Genomic DNA, 20,284 nt, shown 5'->3' with positions numbered 1-20,284 from the left:
GCCTGAAGGTCAGGGCCTGCCCTACCAAAGCTAGCTAGTGTTTCTGAAAGCCCCCTCTCCATGCCCACCTTCCCCCAGCGCCCACTCAGTGGCCATGGCATGACCCGGGACTTGGACCTCAGTTGTCTGTGCAGAGAGGAGCTGTCCCCAGGGTTGGCACAGACAGTCCTGGGGAGCAGGATTCTTTCCCACAGGCCCCGCACACTTTTGCAGCTTCTCCCAGGAGGCTTATGGGGTGGGCCCAGTAAGGTCTCAGCCCTAGACGGCAGCCTGCAAAGAGGAGGACGTGACATTTCCCAAGGCCGAGCCCTGACTGTTTATCACTCTGGCTAAGCGATGGGGCTTTCAGCCTCTTTCACTTGACAAGCTGCCAGCCAGTCCTGTAAAATAGCTGGAATTCCATCTGCCAGCTGGCCCTGAAACGTTCTAGTTTGTTCTAGTGTGCCGTTCCTTAAACTTGCTCGTCAGCCTGCTTCTAAGGTGGGGCGAGGGCCCTGATACCTCCCGCATCCGGCTGCCCCGCTCTCCGGGACTCGATGGCAGGCTCCTGTGCAGCTCCCTGCAGGCCCTGCCCTCCAGCTCTGCCTGGGGAGTACAGGGCTGTCAAGCTGAGGGGCAAAGATGCTGATGGGTGAGGCTTTGAAGTCCAGACCTGTTTAGAGGGGAAAAAATCACACTTCATGAATGTATTGCTGGATCGACTCCTCGGAGTCAAACTGGGCTAGTGACAAGCAGCCTGGATCGACTCCTCTCGGGGTCCCAGGGCCTGCAACACACCCTCCTGGGGGTGACGGTGGGAGCACCACTGGGGTGGCTGTCTATGCTTTTATTCTTCTCCAGTCAAGGATTTGGGGGATTTTTGCTATAATGGTTTTTCTCTGGGGAAAGGAAAAAAATTTTTTAATGAGCCAAACCACCTTCCCTTGCATTTTTATGACGTGCACTTGGCCACGGGCTGCTTTGTGCTACCTACCTACTCTTGCCCAGATGCTGCGCTGGCCTCCCAAGCAAGGACCACGAGCTTCAGATACCACTGACTCAGCCTTCCCCTGTACAGTTATCTGGTGGCTGAAGAGAGATCAGGGAAACCAAAGGCGTTTGGGTATTGGACCCAACCTTTAGACTTAGACTTTAGAACAAGTTTTGCTATGAGATGTAGGTTTACCTGAGCTATTTTTTTTTCCTTTTTGAGGGAAGGGAACAGGATGTATTTCTACCATTGCCCAGTCATTGCTGGGTACTTGATCTCTTCCATAAACTCCTTACTTTGCACGTTATGCACAGGGAGGCTCCATTTCCCAGAGAGCCTCCTGGCAGGCTGTTGGGAGCAGGAGGTCCTGCCCCTACCACTTGGTTGTTTGCTGAACATGCCCTCCCCCTGCTGATGGCAGCGTGGGAGCGGGGCTTGAGTCTATGAAATAAGACGGTCAACAAGACAGTACACTGGTTCTTGGTCGAGAGCTCCTCCACCAGGTTATGACGAGATTCCTGGAGGAAGGACAGCGAGGCAGCCGTCTAGTTGAGGAGCCCTGGTCCCATGCACAATTCTGATATCTCCACCTTCATCCATCCCCTTCCCTCACACTCACGCTCTCTGGCTTGATTCTCCCTCTAAGTCCATTCTTTATATTCTAGATGTCAGATGAAATCTGTGTGCAAAGAGTTTGTAGCTTAGCAGTAGGCAACCCGGGGCTTTTCAAAAACTCTGATGCTACATACAACAAGCATTTCAAAACTGTTCCCATCTCTTGTCATTTAATTCCCGGGCTTGTTTTACCTTCCACCTTCTAGAGCATCCTCTGTGCTGTCTGCTGGAATCCTCTTTCAGAAGTGGAGTTAGCACAGCTCAGAATAAAAACACATTCCATCACACCGCCCTATCCAGCAATCACCTTCTCCACCTTCTCAATCCTTAGGTGGAAAGTACAAAACCAGCTCTGTAACTGTCCAAGCCTGTGTGGGGAGTAAAATGAAAGCCAGGTAGGTAGGTAGGTGGAGGAGGAGGAGCCTCCTCTCCCCTTGCTGCTCGGACCACCCTATGACACGTGTACCCTCCTGGTGGCGATACAAGTCCATGTTCATTTGATGGATAGATTTGTACAGTGTTTTTTTGCAATAAAGATGTTTAGCCTTAAGACCCTTGAATGGAACTCCAACTGTGATGGAGCTGCCAACACTCTTTCCCCTCACCTCCCTCCTTACATAGTGTTGCTTAAAGAGGAGGCCCACAGAGGGAACACTCCGGCGCCCGGATGGCCTCTCTTCTGTCTCTCCATCATTGCACTGCCTTCTTGCTCGCTTCAGTAAAAACTACCTTCACCAGCTCTTGTGCCCTCCAACCGGAGATTTCACTGTCCTTTGAGCACCAACTGCAGCCATCAGAGAAAGCACCGTTTTCTCACCCAGTGTGTTCATGTTGAGACGTTTTAATTGCCGCCACCTACGGTTCAAAAGAATCAATGTGAATTTGTCTCCAGCTTAAATGAGTTTCGAATGAAACTTCACTCTCATGCGAGCATATCAGACTCCCTCTGGAACCTCTAGAACTGGACTTGAATAGCCGACAGGTGCCGGACCTGGGAGGTGCCCCCCGCCCGCCCTCAAAGTTTTCCTAGAGCCATTGCCTCTTTATCTGTGACTTCTGAGTCAGCCAACAGATCAGTTAGTTGTTCAATGAGAAGCTCACAGATCTTGTATCAGGATGTGAACTGCTTTTATGTGAAGAAAGATGTAACCCCCCCCCCCGCCCCCCATGAATGTATTCTCTTACTATTCAGACGCGGTATTCGTGCATCCGATGGAGACTGCCCAGATCTGACATTTCTCCACCACCGCAAGGACACTTCTACTCACGAACAGTTCGTCATTTGGCCCTCCTGATATTAACACTCTTCCCGTTGCATCCCGCCAAATCCTTCATTGGGTTTTTCTTCTTCCTTTGCATCTGCCACCTTGTCCAAATGAGCATGCACCAACAGAAGTGCAAATGAGCTGACACTGTTTTTGTGGTCAGCTGAGGATGCTGCCAGGACTCCACGGTATGACTGCAGCTTGGGGAATGTTAAGAGAAACATGGGCCCCTCCATTGTTACCCCCTTCTCAACATTTTTAAACAAGCACAAATGACATTTGTAAAATAAAAAAAAAGTTTATTTATTATGGTAATAAACTATTTTATACATGATGATACATGAGTGCTGCTGCCTTTCCTTATGTACGTTCAAGGCATTGAACTGGGTGGTCTGACCTGAGATGACAGAACCAGGCGGGTGGTACTTTCTCCTTGTCAGGGGCCTGGGGAGCTCTAATTTGGACAGCACTTGTAATTGTGGGGTCTTTGAGAACTTAAAATTCTAGAGACACCAAGATTGTGTGTCAAAGTACTGCACAGTGAGAGAATGGGGGTGAAGATGCCCTGCCGTATGATCTTGAAATAGTTACCTGCTACACAAACGTACAGAGATGCCTTCAAACCCTGGCATCACTGGAAAATTGGGGTACAGCATGTTGATTTAACACATAACTGAAGGTGACCTCCCACCTAGGGCTGAGCTTTTTAACCTTGAACAATTTGGGTTGAAATTTGTGTATTAATGCTTTTCCACCTTTAAAATATACTACAAAAATTTAACTGAATCTTTTCAGAATGACTCAGTGTTAACAATAGGAGTGCTGACCTGTGCTTTAATTCATTGATGGTCTCAGAAGCTATTAAGGTAGAGGACCGCTTGCCCCTAAACTAGTCCTATCCACCAGCACTGTTTCAGTTCTGCTGTGGTCTAATGGGCATTGCTTCCTGCTCATGGCAAGATTCTCCATGATACCACCAATAGTTCTTATTTAATACCAATGGACATTTCAAAAATGGCATTCTTTTTATAGACAGCAGAATGTAATTCAGGGATGAGGAATCTGTGATTTGCAAGCCTTATTCAGGACCCTCCTTGATTTCACACGGATTTCACACAGCCGCAATATAAATCCAGTACTTTTAATCACTTTCTCATACACTATTATTTACAGTGCAGAAAAGCATAATAAAACTAATTTAAGCGTGATTTTTTAAAATTCTAAATGATTGATGTTCATTTTAAAAAGTCTCACCTAAGAAAGCACTAAATATTGCATTCTTTAGATATCCTCAACAGTGAAAAAAAATCTTTCTTTGTGAATATGATTTTTATAATTAGTCAAAAGGACCAGTGATACAGAGCCAAGGAACAGATACTACATTTTGGGTGCCAAATGGTTTCAACCATAAAAAAGAGGGATTTTGTTGGTTTGTTTTAAAATAACAGTTTCCCTGAAGAAAGGCCTCACAGAGCCATCGCAACATGCACTGAGAAAGGCCAGTGCTGTCAAGATAATCTGGTTTCTCATGAGTTGGCCCTATTGTAGGAATACATTTGATAGAGAAGAAACTCATTATAGTACAGTTAATTTCTTAAAGTCAATGATTATTATTTTAAATAAGCAATAAGCAGCCTCAATTTCTCTAAGGAGAAAACCACTGCCACTAAATTACTATTCTCCCAATATATAGATCATTATACAATTATTATATGATTGATATATTTTCTTCCTAGGTCTGCAGTCTGATAGAACAAAAGGCTTTTTCTGCTGTCACTTCGAACAAATTGATCTGAAGAAATAATGAAATACCTCTCAGTCTTCTTGCATGGTCCCAAGAATTAGTCAAAATGACCAGCATCTGTCTGTCCTTCAGATGTTTTACGCGCCTCCTTGGGGATCACCATGGCGATCACGCTTGGAGCTGTCCGAGGTGCCCACAGAACCAGGTGGGAGTCAGAAGATCCTGGGGCTAGAAGCAACCTTAGGATCTGTCTAGTTGTTCCCCAGCCCTGTGGTCAGGGCTGCTAACTATGGAAAGTGACACGTCAGATGTTCCTCAGCTGGAACTGCTCTGTCTGCCCAGACACCTCAAGGGTCTTTAACTTAAAGCAACTCCAAGAGCTGAGGTCACAGGCATGAAAAGAGACATATTATCATTTCCACGTTACAGCTGGAGGACAGCAAGAGGTTCAAGTTAAGAGAACAGTGGTTCTGGATAATCCACCTGTTGGTTAATCAGGCTTCGGTATACATACAGCTAAACACAGTAATCATTTACTAATTCCTAAGACCCACTCTAAATCATATAATAGCTTAAAAGAAATTCAGGATTATTGCTTTCAAGTATATTCACTGACTCTTCCAGTACAGTTTAATGAGTGAATAAGCCTATTTGTTTTTATATAAATGGTGTCTGAAGAGTTGAAAATATTTTGCGTTTTATATATCTATATGCACATATATTAGACACATCCTTACAATCATCTTCATACTACCTTTTTCCCTTAGCAAGCTCTTCCCTTGCAGGTCAACTTCAACCAAATGCCCTCTGGCTGACTACAGATCTTGAATTAGTGTTAAAAGCCCATGAAGTTGTACTGTATTCATTCGCCTGCTCACTAACTCAACCTTACCGCCTCCTTAAAACTTTCCAGTACCTTGGATTCACCAGCCTGTGTCTCTTTCTCCTTTACTAACCCAGCTGCCCTGGTCCTGCCTGTCTCCCTCCAGCCTCTGTCTTCTGCAGCTAACATGGTGTGTGCCCACTCCTTGTCGTCCACCTCTGGTCCCCTCCCCACTTCTTCCAAGCAGAGTGGCTAGGAAGAAAGGACACCAGCAAAATGACTGGTCCTGCACTCTAGGAGTTTAGACCTCACTGAGCTAATAACGATAGCCAGGACACAAGGACAATACCAAATGAGCAATGTGAGACAGTGGGGCACAGAGCAGGTCCAAGTGCACCTTCCCCTCAATGACAATTAATTCCTGGGCCTGAGATGTTCCGGTTCTCCCATAATTGGGTACACTATGGATTCAAATTTTAAAGCTGCTTCACTTAACCCCTGCCCCTTCAAAGCAAACAAACAAAAAAGCCAAAACCAAATAGAAGTATTCTGAATTATCTACCACTTGAGGCCATTAGTGGCCTGCCGGCATCTTTCCAGTGAATAATTCAGAATTATGTCAGTGTGTTTAGATTGTAAACATTTGCCTTAAAATATTCAAAACAATTCTACAAAAATGTGGGTTATCTATGTGATGGAAAAGACTCTATTGTATTTGAAACAAAACACAACAAAACATAAACCACTGAGTATAAGCCAGTCGGTGGGAAGACGGCTGTTGGGACGTGCGTAAAGAGCGGAGAGGCCACAGGAAGTCATCCTTACCCTCTGTGACTTGCCTGATAGCGCCTGTCTATGGATACATTATTCCCTGGTTTTTTTTTTTAATTCTGCTTTTTTTTTTTAATATCTTGAACAATTAGTTGTCAAGTAGGGAACTGCCATGTTTATATTTCTCTGAAAATCTAGGAAGCAAGCAGCCAAGTGTAGATCACCCTGGTGAAGCTCAAAGAACAGCTCTCCTTGGGTACGGACTCCTTGTGATGCCACAGAACACGTTCTGTCCTCTCTGCCCGGGGAATTAGACACACAGCTGTGGCTCTGTTACCTACCTGCTGAGGAGATAAAGTGTGAGGCTAAACCCCAGTGCTGGTTCTAGAGACGTGACTGCAGGACAGGGGAGAACGGGGGGAGGGGGGGTTACTTCAACACCACCAACATGTTTCAGAAATACTGCCCGGTGGAGGACAAGTCCATCACTAATCAGGATTTCTCTGCCTCAGTCAAGAAATGTCTTCCATTTAATTCTTGGTAAAGGAGAAAGACGGGCCCCTTGGAACTGGGTCCTGGATCACAGTGTCACCATGTGTAGCTAAGCAAGACACTTTACAGCTCTGGACCCCAGCTTCCTTGACAAGAAAATGATGGAGCTGGGGGAGACAATCTCTAAGTTCCCAAAGTTATGTGAGCTCAAGCATCCAGTCTTGGAAAGAGGTGACTTCAAGAAAAGATGAGCAGATCAAGCACTGGTCCCCTGGAGGTTACCTTGGGGTGCGAGGTCAGAGTGAAGCACCATCTGCCCTGGAAGCCAGCAACAGGGGCCGGCGGCATTAGTTTATGAGTATGTCTGGGCCCAGGCAATGCCCACGTGGGAGTAGCAGTACAGGAATCCCAGGACAGAGAGGGTCACCCACGGCCAACCTGCAGGGGGAGGTCAGAGATGGAAGAGCAGTTAGAAATGCCTGAGGCAGGACCACCCACGAGTGCAAACTTTGCAGAAACAGCATGGGCCTTGGTTAATGCATTAAGACACGTGCCTCCTAGAAAGTCTGCTCTAACTGGAAGGCCAGCAAATTGACCCCTACGTCCCCACTGGGGTCAGCATAAAATCGAGGGGTGCACTATCGCACATGCAAATTATGTTTAGAAATAGGACAAGCTTTTAAAGAACACATATTTAGAAACCAAAGCAGTTAATCATCAAAAAGATAAAAAGTGCACGAGACCCACAGTAAATCTCAAAATACACACGGACCGTTGTTTCGAATTGAGTGCCATCTGTAAGCACGCAGAAGAACGAGCCTAAATTAAACATTTGCGTTCGAAAGTCAAGCTTTTAGTGGTTCCTTCAACAAGCACTTGTCTTAGAATATCTGATGTTCTTTTCTTTCTTCTTTTTTAAAAAATTAACAACCCTTTCTGCTGCGTATTTGTTGCTTAATGACCTCCATGCTTTCTATGTGTTTCACTTATTCAAATGCTTACTAGGGGCCTGGAGAGCCAGAGGTGCTGTGGAAGGTACCAGATGCCAAAAAAGAAAGGCTTAGTCCTGTGTCAAAGGTGCTCCCAACACCAGCTTGGAAAAGACAAACACACTCCTGTGGGATTTACGAGCCATGTAACATGTGCTCAGTAATGATGTGTACAGAGCACACTTAAACTGGGCCGTGTGGGGTGTCCCTTGCCACATGGAAAGGGACAGGGACAAGCTACCAGAGAGACCACCTGACGTGTGAACATCACAGGTCATCCAAGAAACAGGGATCATGTGATGTGACTCCTGCACAGGGAGGGGCGGGCAGGGTAGGGACAGAAGTAGGGAGGAGGCAGTTGGGAGCCACTGTGGGTTAGTATAACTCTAGCAGGCTCTTTTCTATGTCGACCATAAGCTGCCATTATTATTATGACTTGGGTTCGATCGGCATAGCATAGTGGTTAAGTATGCAGTCCTTGAAATGGAATTAGACACAAGTTCAAATCCTGGCTCTGCCATTTGCCAGCTGTGTGACCTTGAGCAACATAATGAATCTCAAATGTAAAACCAGGAGGGACAGAGCAACTTATTTAACAGTGTCCTTATAAGGTGCCATGGACTGAACTGGGTACCCACTCCTCCATGCATACGTTGAAGCCCTAACCTGCAGTGTGATGGTACCTGGAGGTGGGGCCTTTGGAAGGTAAACAGGTTGAGATGAGGTCATGAGGGTGGGGCTCTCAGGATGGGATTAGTGCCCTTACAAGAAGAGACACCAGGCAGCTATCTTCCTCTCTGTCTGCTCTATAAGGACACAGTGAGAAGGCCGCCATCTGTGAGTCAGGAAAAGGATCCTCACCAGGAACAAAATCCACTGGAACTTTGATCTTACAATTTCCAGCCTCCAGAACTGAGAGAGAGAAATGTCTGTGGTAATTTGTTATGGTGGCCCGAGCTAAGACATACGGATTGTGTGAAACGATGTAACAACCTGCACGGTGCCTGGCCCGTGGCAGGGCACTAAACAAAGGCGGTAGTGACGGTGTGAAGAGGGTACAGAAGTCTCTCTCCACCAACATGAGAGTGACAATGGGGAAAGCAAGCCCTGGTCTTCCTCTTAACTCTTGTTTTCAACTTGCTCCTTGGACTGGCTCGGCGCAGAATTGTCCCAGGCCCTGAAGGCAAGCGAAGTGAGGGGAGCAGAGGACCCCCAACAGCCTGGCTCTAGGGCCAGCCCTGCAGCCCCACCTCCCACCTGCCAGGCAGCCAGCACAGGAGCCTCCTATGGCTGCTGGAGCAAATTACCACAGACTTAGTGGCTTCAAAGAACAGAAATGTATTCTCTCACATTTTGGAGGCCAGAAGAACTTTTTCTCAAGTTCCTTAACTAATTACACCTGCAAAAACCCTATTTCCAAACAAAGTCACGTTCTGAAGTTCCAGGTACACATGTATTGGGGAGGGGCACTATTCAGCCCAGTACAGCCGGGTACTTTTTCAAGCTTCAAGATGGACCCATCCTGCCTAGAGACCCTCATCTCTGTGGCTCAGACCTAGATGCCAGGGGACCTGTCAACACCTGTTTCTCGGTCAGCTCAGGGAGCAGCAAGAGAGGACGGGGTTTTAGGTACAGGAAGCAGACCCAGACGTCAGCTGTGCTGAGGGTGAGGCATTAGCGGATGTTTGGTAAACACGGGCTGGCTGCGGGGGGTGGGAAAATGGGGGTGTTTCATTTACACAAATCCGGGCCTGGGGCGTCGCAGAGCCGGGCTTGACCCTGTGGGTGTCAAGGGACAGCCCTGTGAAGGCTTCTGCCCAGCACGCAGAACTGCAAGGACCAGCGACCCCAACGCTGTCCAGAGGGAGGCACGTACATGTTCAGTCTGGACCACAGCTGGATCCTGGCAATTGTCCCTGCCTGACTGCATGCCACGCAGGGAGGCACCTAGACAGCAGTGATCCTGGCTCTTCTAGGAGACCCTAGGAGGGCCTCCGTTTCTCCATATACACAATGGGAGATCAAAAATAAACAAAAGCATGTGAAAAAAAAATTAAGATCACAGATTTTGTGGCGCTTTTAAGAAGTGTTCAATGCAAAGGATTATCTAAGAATTCTCTCATGCACACATAGCTCATTGGACTTTTTAACGCACAAGCTGTTTCTACAGACAGCAACCTCAAGTAGCTGCTAAGGACCCCTTCTCCTTTCCTGACCTCAAGAGTAAGATATATGATGACAAGGAAAAGACAGATGCCACAAGTCACCCTTCCACTGCCTTCAATTGTGAGCACTTGCTGGGTGCCTGGCCCTGCCCTGGACATCTTCCTCTGTGGTTGCCTGTAGATACAAGGTCTTCAACTGTGGCAGCTCCAAGTGCTGACGTGGCCCCAGCAAGAGGGGATGCCTGGGGCAGTGCACCCTCTCCATCAGGGCTCAGTTAAGCACAGGATTATGAAATTGAAAAGAAACTGGGATGGTCTGTCATTCTGGCAACATTTCAACGGTTGCTGTGATGCACAGTCATCCAGGCTGGTCAGCCATTAACAAAAAAGATGGTGTCAAAAGGGTTCTGTCCTGCCAAATGAGCACTGACCTCATCCTGCGGTCCTCTCTCCCCCTGGCCTTTCCCCAGGAAGTTTCTCCTTCCATGCTGTCCCTTCTCACCAAGCTTTCCAGTCCTAAGTGTCCAGTAAACTCCCATTTCCCCACATCCTCAACCCCATGCAATGCATACACACACACCTGTGCACACGTGCGTGCACACACTCCATTAATGTGGCTCATAAAGCCTGGTGGGCTGTGTTGTATTGGTCAAAGGAAAAGATCTTTCTTAAGAGGGTACTTTAGGCTGAAGCCCCCTGCACACTCTGCACATCCATAGTTAGGTCTCCAAAGTCAATGATGTATGTATCTTCCTGGTGGTAGGCTTTTGAAACCTGGACCTAACAAGATACAAACAGGTGAACAGTTTTAACGGATGACAGCTAAGCAGCATCGACGATATTATGAAGAGGATGCTAGTGAGTCAGACAACAGTTGCAAAAGATCAGGGGACATCATTAATAGGACAGATTATCTGACAGACAGAGCTAAATGCATATAAGTAGGATGTACAGCAAAATGGATTCAGTTAGGAGGACCACTGTAGGTATGTAATAGATGGTGTTAATATACTGTGGGTGGTTGTATCATGATATTGTTAACAGGATATTGGTAAATTGTATAATAACTAGAGCTAATGAGAAGCACGTAGGACACAGAGGGCACTGGCTATAGCAAATAGTGAGCCATGTAATTTTACTTGAGGTTATTATGGCTGAGCAACTCTCTGAGCAATTACACTAATATGAAAGGACTAGAAAGGCAGAGGCTCAGGATACTGAAGGAAGAGACCATTAGCATGCAGGGCCATGAGAAGTCAAAGGATATGTCAAATTGGCTTTCTGGAAAGTGAAGAGATAATCAGAACAAGAAGCAGGTCTAATGAAAAACTTTGTTTAAAAAGTAACGCTGTAGAGGGGAGGCACCAAGGTGGCAGCGTAGAGAGACTCACAGCTCACCTCTCCCACAAACACACCAAGAATTATATGTACAAACCCACTGAATCGCACAGAACACCTACTGAACTCTGGCAGAGTGTCTCTCGCTTCAAAATACAGGAGTCTCACAAAATTCGGTAAAAGGAAAAAAGAAAATTAATTAGGGACCAGTCCCACTGGGAGGGAGTGGCAAAAAGACACCCTCACACTGGGACACCCCCTGCCAGCCAGAAGGTCAGCAGGGACAGAAGCGGAGCTTCTGAGGCTTGAGGAGAAAGTAGCAGAACCTGGGGGACACCAGAGCAGGTGGCTGACCTTCCTGCAGCTAAGGCAGGGACAAAGGCAGCGTCAACAAAGAGTTCTTTGTAAGCCCGCATAACAAGTGACTGACAACACCACAGAGGGCACGTCCCAGTGGACATCTCCTACAGAAGTATACTCAGTGACTCTTCTCAGCTGAAGTGCTCCAACCCTGCCTAATCACACCACAGCTCAGAAACGGGTCTAGAAGCCTCTTTTCCAGCAACAGGGGAGCAGACCCAGCCCCTGTCAAGGCTGTGACAACTGGAGAACGAAAAAGGAGGCCCCGCTCAACAAGAATCAAGGCAGGCTCCGATCACCACAGCACCAACCATACCCCTAATCAAAGGGATAACAGCCAACACACACAGAAGACGTGGCAGCCATCCATACTGAGAACAGCCCTCGCAGCAAAACTATTAGACGCACGCAGTCTACACAGGAGCGCTCCCACTTTAAATAAAAACAAACAAAAATAAAACAGCCCTTCAAGACCACAGTAGATAACTGACACTCCTAAATCCACAGGTCCATATTACCGAACTGTTTTCAGCAATTTCATACAAAATTTTTTTATTGTTTTATGAAGATGTTTTGTTTCTCAAGAAAAATCATGACTTGTGAAGGGTAGAGAAAGAGGGACTTGTATCTTTTGACTGGTGGGAGAAGTTTTAGTAAATAAATAGTTTTTAAACAATTAATACTCTTTGGCTCATTATATATCCTGCCTTCCAGTTTGTATAAAATTTAAAAAGAAAAACAGCGTTTTGTATTTTCAGCATCAATTTTAAAATTAACATGAGAGTATATACGGATTCTTTTAATAAGGTTTAAGATATTTAATTTCAACTGACTTCTCAAACACCAAACAGCCTAGAAAGCAGTTGAAAAACATATTTAAAGTGTTCAGAGAAAACAACTGTCAACTAAGAATCCTAAATCCATCAAAGCTATCATTCAAAAAGTAAAGACAAAATAAAGATATTCCCAGATAAAGAAAACTGAGAGAATACACTGCTAGCAGACATACCTTATAAAAAATTCTGAGGCAGTTCTTAGGCTGGAAGCAAGTGACCTCAGGTGGTAATTGCAACCCATGTGAAAAAAAAAAAACTCAGTGCACAGGTGAAGGTAATTATGTGATTATAAAATAGAGTATTAATGTATATTTCTTCACCTTTCTTAACTGATTTGAAAAAAACAACTGTCTAATAATAACAATAATCAGTATAGGTAGTTTATTAAATCCTCTTCTTTCTTTTCTATGTATCACTACTTCTCATTTGGATAAATTTATGGAAAGGATAAACTTAGTCAAGTTTATCATCTTCTGAAAATCAAACCAAGAAAACTCCCTTGATTCCATACTGTTACTGGTTACCTCTTTGACGTCTTCATCATGGAGGGAGTTAGTACAAGTAGTCCCTTCTTGCTTCCTCCACTCACTTCTCAGTCCACTTCAGTCAGCTTTTTGCTCACATCACCACCAAAACAGCTTCTAGACAACTTAGAATAAATGGACAAGTTTCTAGAAACATACAGTCCACCAAAACTGAATCAAGAAGAAATAGATCACTTTAACAGACCGATCACTAGAAGTGAAATAGAAGCAGCAATAAAAAAAACTTCCCTGCAAACAGAAGTCCAGGACCAGATGGCTTCACTGGGGAATTCTATCAAACATACTAAGAAGAGCTCATACCAGTCCTTCTCAAAATCTTCCAAAAGACTGAAGAGGAGGAAACACTCCCAAACTCATTCTATGAAGCCACCATCACCCTGATACCAAAACCAGACAAAGACACCACCAAAAAAGAAAATTACAGGCCAATTTCACTGATGAATATAGACGCAAAAATCCTCAACAAAATATTAGCAAACAGAATCCAACAGCACATAGAAAAGATCATACACCACAATCAAGTCGGATTCATCCCAGGGTCACAAGGATGGTTCAACAAACAGAAATCAATCAACGTGACTCACCACATCAATGAGAGAAAGAACAAAAATCACATGATCATCTCCATGGATGCAGAAAAAGCATTTGATAAAATTCAACACCCATTTATGATAGAAACTCTAACCCAAGTGGGTATAGAGGAAACATATCTCAACATAATAAAAGCTATTTATGACAAACCTACAGCCAGCATAATGCCCCATGGTGCAAAGTTGAAAGCCTTCCTGCTAAAATCTGGAACAAGGACAAGGATGCCCACTCTTACCCACTTCTATTCAATACAGTATTGGAAGTCCCAGCCATAGCAATTAGACAAGACTAAGAAATAAAAGGGATCCAAATTGGAAGAAAAACGGTAAAATTGTCATTATATGCAGATGACATTATACTATATATAGAAAACCCTAAAGGCTCCACACAAAAACTACTAGAGCTGATACAAGAATTTGGCAAGGTAGCAATTTATGGTGAAAAATACGAAAATGAATATATGTATATTTATGTATGACTGAAGCATTATGCTGTCCACCAGAAACTGATACAACACTGTAACTTGTCTATACGTCAATAAATACATATATACATTAAGAGAAAAGCAACATTGTACAGCATAATGTTTCAGTCATCCATATACATACATACATATATTCCTTTTCAGATTCTTTTTCATTACAGGTTACTACAAGATCCTGCATACAGTTCCCTGTGCTATACAGTAGAAACTTGTTGTTTCTCTATGTTATACATAGCAGTTAGTATCTGCAAATCTCAAACTCCCAATTTATCCCTTCCCATCTCCTTCCCCCTACCCCGGTAACTGATGCAACACTGTAAACTGACTATTCAATAAGAAAAAAACTGCACACAAAAACAGACACTAAAATAATACTAACACTTAAAAAAAATAACATGTAAAGTGATGCAACCACTGTGGAAAATTGTATGGAGGTTCCTCAAAAAATCAAACATAAAATTATCACACGTATAGCCAAGAGAATTAAAAGCAACAATCAGAAGAGAGATTTGTACACCCATGTTCACAGCAGCACTACTGACAACAGCCAAAAGGTAGAAGCAACCCAGGTGTCCACTGAGAGATGAATGGACACACAAAGTGTGGTATTTACATAAAATGCACTCATCAGCCTTAAAAAGGAAATTCTGACAAATGCTATATGATGAACCTTGAAGACATTATGCTAAATGAGATGAGCCAGTCACCAAAGGGCAAATACTGTATGATTTCCACTTATATAAGGAACCTAGAGTAGTCAGCTTCAGAGACACACAGGAGAGTGGTGGTTGCCAGGGGCTGGGAGGAGTGGAGAGTTAGTATTCTTATATGGGTACAGAGTTTCAGTTTTGCAAGGTGAAAAAAGTTCTGGACATGGACGGTGGTGGTGGTTGCCCAGTGATGTGAATGTACTTAGCACCACAGAACTGTACATTTAAAATGGTTAAGATGGTAAAGTCTATGTCATATATAATTTACCACAATAAAAAATTATGCTAAGTGAAAGAAGCCATCAACAAACTCATACATGTAGTGTTATTCCATTTATATAAACTGCAGACTGATTTATGGTAACAACAAGCAGGTCGGTGGTTGCCTGGGGCTGGAGCCGAGGGAGAAATAAGATTACAAAGAGGCACTAGGAATCTTTGGGGTTGATGGAAATGTTTTGCATCTTGATTATAGGAATGTGTTTCAGGGTATATACAACTGGAAAATGCATTAAATGGATATATTTTCTGTGCATAATTTTTTTCTCAAAGTTGTCATAAAAAATATTTTAAGGTAATACTGGAACATTAGCAAAGCACAGAGGTGCAGCACTCCACCGCACTGTCCTTGGCTATATATGCCCCGAAGTATTCAAACAAAGGAAGCAGGAAGGTCCAATTCATTTTTCCTATGATGGCAGGTCTTCCGTCCCTCAGCTCCCTCGGGGCAGGAGGACTTGCCATGTGTGGGGCCGAGCACTGGGCTCCTGACCCTGCTTTCTCCCACTGGGGCCTCTGAGGAGGACGGCGACCAGAGGAATGCTCTTAACCATGCAGACACGTTCAGCAGCCGAATCAGCACAAACCCCTATCCGGGGAAGAGATCAATCCTTCCTAATGGGAGCAGAGTTAACTGAGCGACTGACTGACTCGTACATGAGCTATCAATTACCCCATCAAAGGCCCGCCCTGCCGTCAGGCTGGGTGACCCTGCTGAGCCTGTGACTGCCATCCTGGTTCTACACGGGCTTTTTCAAAGCCCACATCCCACTGGTAACCATTTTTAGAAGAGAATGGCTGGTGACCAGCCTATGAACAAACTGTGCAGTGAAGCCCTCTTCTTACCCTTCCTTCCAGTCACCCAGCACTGACGTCCGTTCACAGGCGAGTAGTTTATGAAGAATATGCAATCTATTATGCAGTTTACAGAGAACACACAATCCTAGTGAATCCTCACAGCACCCTGAGGCAGAAATTGCTAACCTGTACTGATTTTCTTGCTTGAAGCTGTTCTGCCTCAAATGGGCCCAGAGTCCACATCCCAAGCTCACGGTGTCAGGTTGAATCCTACTCAGAGAACAGTCTGAAGGACTTCCGCCTGCCCTTCAGTTTTATCTACAATCATCTATTGTTTATCTACCATTAACAATGCCCTGGCTTCCTCCCTCCATCCACCCAGGCAAGTTTTCCAGCCAGAGGCTCTGACACCCTGTTGCTTGCTGTGCCTCCGGCTCATTCACTGCTCAGTCGTCACCTTGCTGGGTCACCATTTTCCTGAGGGTTGAAGAACACCGTGACCCTCTCAGCTTGGCTCCTAGGTCCCTACAGCTGGACAGATGGACTCTCACTTTCTGGTCCCATGAAGCAGCAATGTCACCCAGCGACTCACAGCCACTCTAAGAAGGGATAAGAGGAGATTCCCATCCCGAGAGCCATCTGGCTACAAAGGAAGCAAGTCTCACCTCCCCAGACAAACTCGCCTTGGCTGGAGCCTAGTCTGCAAATGTAAAGGATGTATCACGATCGTTAAGTGCCACCAACATATCCACCCATATCCCTGGGGATGCAGATGCATGTGTATATATATATATGTATAGACATACACACACAGACACATATATATAAAACAGCCCACATCACCATCCTGGTGAAGACCAATGTGAGGCTGATGAATTTCAAACCTCCACAGAGAGCTTTTGTGAGTGGGCAGGCTCGGAGGACATCCAATGGGGAAACGGAATGAAGAGCATCTAGGAGCTGCTGCAGAAGAGAGAGTTAGAGGACATGGTGACATGGATTTGGGGGGGCCAAAGAATATATTCCCTCTCACTGACCCAGAGCACTGCCTCAGACAGCACCTGCAGGGCTGACATCAGCTGGCGCACATCACAGAGACTACACCTTATATTAACAGACTAGTATGTTACCCTACCAATTAGCAAAAGCCACGGTCCCAGCCTCCCCTCCAGACCTGTCCTCTGACACAACATAGAAAGGGGTGACACAGACTGTTGTGGCACTCAGCCACCATCTCTCTGAACTGATTAGTCTGTGCCCATGTCTTCCCGTTTGTTAGATATTTTGAATACCAGCCCCACATCCTATGTATATATTGCTTTGGTGGCATTTTCTACTCAGAGGCCAGTGGAGGTGGAGTGTTTTTTTCCTTAGAGAGCCAGCTCGTGCATTAGGCTCCAGCCCTAGGGCGTTGGCTCAGGATCTGAGAAGCACGACTCCCCAGCCCTGGCGCGCCCCGCACCACTCCACCAGCTCCACTACTGTCATTTCATTAATTATTCAGAATGACTGCATGCACTGCTGCCTTCGTTAAAATAGCCCTCTCCTGACAGCACTTTGGCAATCCTCAGATCTGATGGGGGGAGTGAGAAGGTGGCCTGGTAGCATTATTTAAGTCTATGTTCCCTCGTAGCCCCAGCCTGGCGGTATGGTGGAGCCATTCATCAAATGGTCCTGAGCCTGCAGACCTGCCTTCAGAGCTAAACTTAGAGCTTTAATCTTAATAAAGCTATAGAGCAGGAGCCTTTTCCCATCCAAGAGCTACCTTATCAAAGGATACACAGTAAGAGCAAAGCTGTCCAGGCTTCGAAGCCTGTAAACTGCTGGGTCGATGTTCAAACCCATGGGAATATAGACAGAAGGTCTCAAGAACAGGTTTTTGCTACTTTAGGGTTAAAATAACAATTTCTTACCTTCATACAGTTTATAATCCCGGGCCTCAAACCCAGGTTTTGAGGCCTCAGTTTTTTTCAAAAAAAAAAAATCCTGCAGAGCCTCTGACACAGGAGGTCCAGGTGGGCATAAGATTTGCATTTCTTGCAAATCAAAACTACAATGAGGTATCACCTCACACCAGTCAGAATGGCCATCATTCAAAAATCCACAAATGACAAATGCTGGAGAGGCTGTGGAGAAAAGGGGAACCCTCCTACACTGCTGGTGGGAATGCAGTTTGGTGCAGCCACTGTGGAAAACAGTATGGAGATTCCTCATAAGACTAGGAATAGACTTACCGTATGACCCAGGAATCCCACTCCTGGGCTTATACCCAGAAGGAACCCTACTTCAAAATGACACCTGCACCCCAATGTTCATAGCAGCACTATTTACAATAGCCAAGACATGGAAACAGCCTAAATGTCCATCAACAGATGACTGGATAAAGAAGATGTGGTATATTTATACAATGGAATACTATTCAGCCATAAAAACCGACAACATAATGCCATTTGCAGCAACATGGATGCTCCTGGAGAATGTCATTCTAAGTGAAGTAAGCCAGAAAGAGAAAGAAAAATACCATATGAGATCGCTCATATGTGGAATCTAAAAAAAAAAAAAAGCATAAATACAAAACAGAAAAAGACTCAGACATAGAATACAAACTTGTGGTTGCCAACAGGGCAGAGGGTGGGAAGGGATAGACTGGGACTTCAAAATTGTAGAATAGATAAACAAGATTATACTGTATAGCACAGGGAAATATACACACAAGATCTTATGGTAGCTCACAGAGGAAAAAATGTGACAATGAATATATATATGTTCATGTATAACTGAAAAATTGTGCTCTACACTAGAATTCGACACAACATTGTAAAATGATTATAAATCAATAAAAAAATGTAAAAAAAAGATTTGCATTTCTAACGCGATCCCCAGGGATGTGGATGCTGCTGGTCCAAGAGCATCCTTTCAGGGACTTTGGGGGAATCTGTAGGAAGCTGAGGGAAGAGCTTCCTGCTGCCAGTTGTTCACACACTGACTGGGCTCGCTCTCTCGGAGCAGAGGGGACGACGGACAAGTGCAGAGCATTACAGGGCACCAGGCACTTTGCTGCGTGCGCCCCACATCCTCCCAGCCACCTCATCAGAGAGGTATTATTAGCCCTACTATGTGGAAAAGGAAACTAAGGCTCTAAGAAGTTAGAGCAACTCTCTCCAGGCCTGATGCTAACTGGTCATCAGGCCACACTTGGAACTCAGGGCTGTGTGGCTCCAAGTGCACTTGGCCACCCAAGCTCCAGAAGCAGCACCTGGCCTGGGGGCATGTGGGAGATGGCCTCACACCAGGGCCCTGCCTCCTAGCCAGGCACCTTTCCTTTAAATCCTCTGCCTCCGAATCTCCTTTCATCCCTCTCCCTACGGCGCTAAGGAAACAGGAAGGGGGAAGCAGCACGTCGTATTTTCAGGCATCATCTGTCACTAAGTCGCCCAGTCACCTCATCTCCAGGGTCCTCATTTTCTCCGTCTCTGTAATGGGGGACAAGAAAGCCCAGATGAACGTGTTTATACTCTGAGTTATGGCGACTGCCTGATTTAGACAAGGGCCACTGAGGAGCTGTTCCCAGTGCGTGGATGGTCCTTTATTAAAATTGTCGAGAGCCGTACTTATTTAGCTCCAGCCATGGGCTGAGCCTCTGCAGGGCATCCAGCAGAGAGACACAGAGGAAGAGGTGCCTCTGCCCACCCTCAGGGGGCTCCCTGCCATCCCGAGCAAGAGTCATTTGCTGGGCACTGTGTGCACACTGCAGCTGGCACCGACAGCAGTCTCTAATAAATCACATTGTTCACAGTCAATTTCGCATCCTGACGAAGCCCACCTGTGCTGTATTTGTCACCCTTCCCCACCTCGCAGCACAAGCCCTGCCTGCAGGCGCTTACTGAAGCACGCACTCCATAAAGCAAAGTCATTTCATGTGAAACTGAGGAAGTGGGGAGGGCAAGCCAGAGCCACTTCTTACCCTGACAGCGTGAGTAGAAGGCGGTGCTGAGAAATACGTATTTTCTCTCTCTAGGGCCAAATGGGTGGGGATGAGGGGGGCTTGCTTCCCAGAAAACTGTCCCTGCAGTTGATGCCACAGCCCAAACCCAGCTACTGGGGCCAGAGGCTGTGCATCTGGAACACACTTCCCAGCTGTTTCTCTTCCTTAATCTGTGTTTTTAATGCAGCCGAATCAGGGCTGCGGGTTCATCGTCTATTCGCCAGCATGCTAGTAACACGGTGGATGCTGCCTAGCAAATGAGCGCATGGAAACCGCTTCCCGCAAACAAAAAGGATGGGAGCGGTGCGGGGCAGGCTCCCTGTCACACAGCCCTGACAACCACTCACCCGCCTGGGCATTAATGAAGCACCTACTAGGTGCCCAGCATTTAGACAGGTAGCCTTGATATGTGTCACTCGAGCAGTCTGAGCCTTCATCGAGAGGCCTGTGGGAAGATGCCCCGGAAGGCCAAGAGCACGCTTGGGGCCCCCCGACTCTCTCTCACGTTGAGATTCGGTTCCAAG

General features: G+C 45.7%; 1 protein-coding gene and 1 long non-coding RNA gene across 3 annotated transcripts in view; both read right to left on the bottom strand.

Annotated features, from left to right (window-relative positions):
- Positions 1-576: 576 nt before the first annotated feature.
- LOC135318784 (uncharacterized) lies at positions 577-2,737 on the bottom strand. The gene is made up of 3 exons (XR_010377132.1): positions 2,315-2,737; positions 1,778-1,953; positions 577-652 (listed from the first exon to the last, which is right to left on the bottom strand). It is a non-coding gene; the product is annotated as an uncharacterized LOC135318784 (long non-coding RNA).
- A 391-nt stretch (positions 2,738-3,128) lies between these two features.
- Positions 3,129-20,284, bottom strand: part of HHAT (hedgehog acyltransferase) — a 282,454-nt gene continuing 265,298 nt past the window's right edge. For both annotated transcript variants that reach the window (XM_031438630.2, XM_010992144.3), the window contains exon 12: positions 3,129-7,118. In XM_031438630.2, the coding sequence (XP_031294490.1) occupies positions 7,033-7,118 (86 nt within the window). In that variant the 3' untranslated portion in view covers positions 3,129-7,032. The remainder of the gene's footprint in view (positions 7,119-20,284) is intronic.

This window comes from Camelus dromedarius, chromosome 21 (assembly GCF_036321535.1).
Source record: "Camelus dromedarius isolate mCamDro1 chromosome 21, mCamDro1.pat, whole genome shotgun sequence".
Lineage (NCBI taxonomy): Eukaryota > Metazoa > Chordata > Mammalia > Artiodactyla > Camelidae > Camelus > Camelus dromedarius.
Note: the sequence above shows the minus strand (reverse complement) of the source record. Positions and strands in the feature narration are given on the sequence as shown.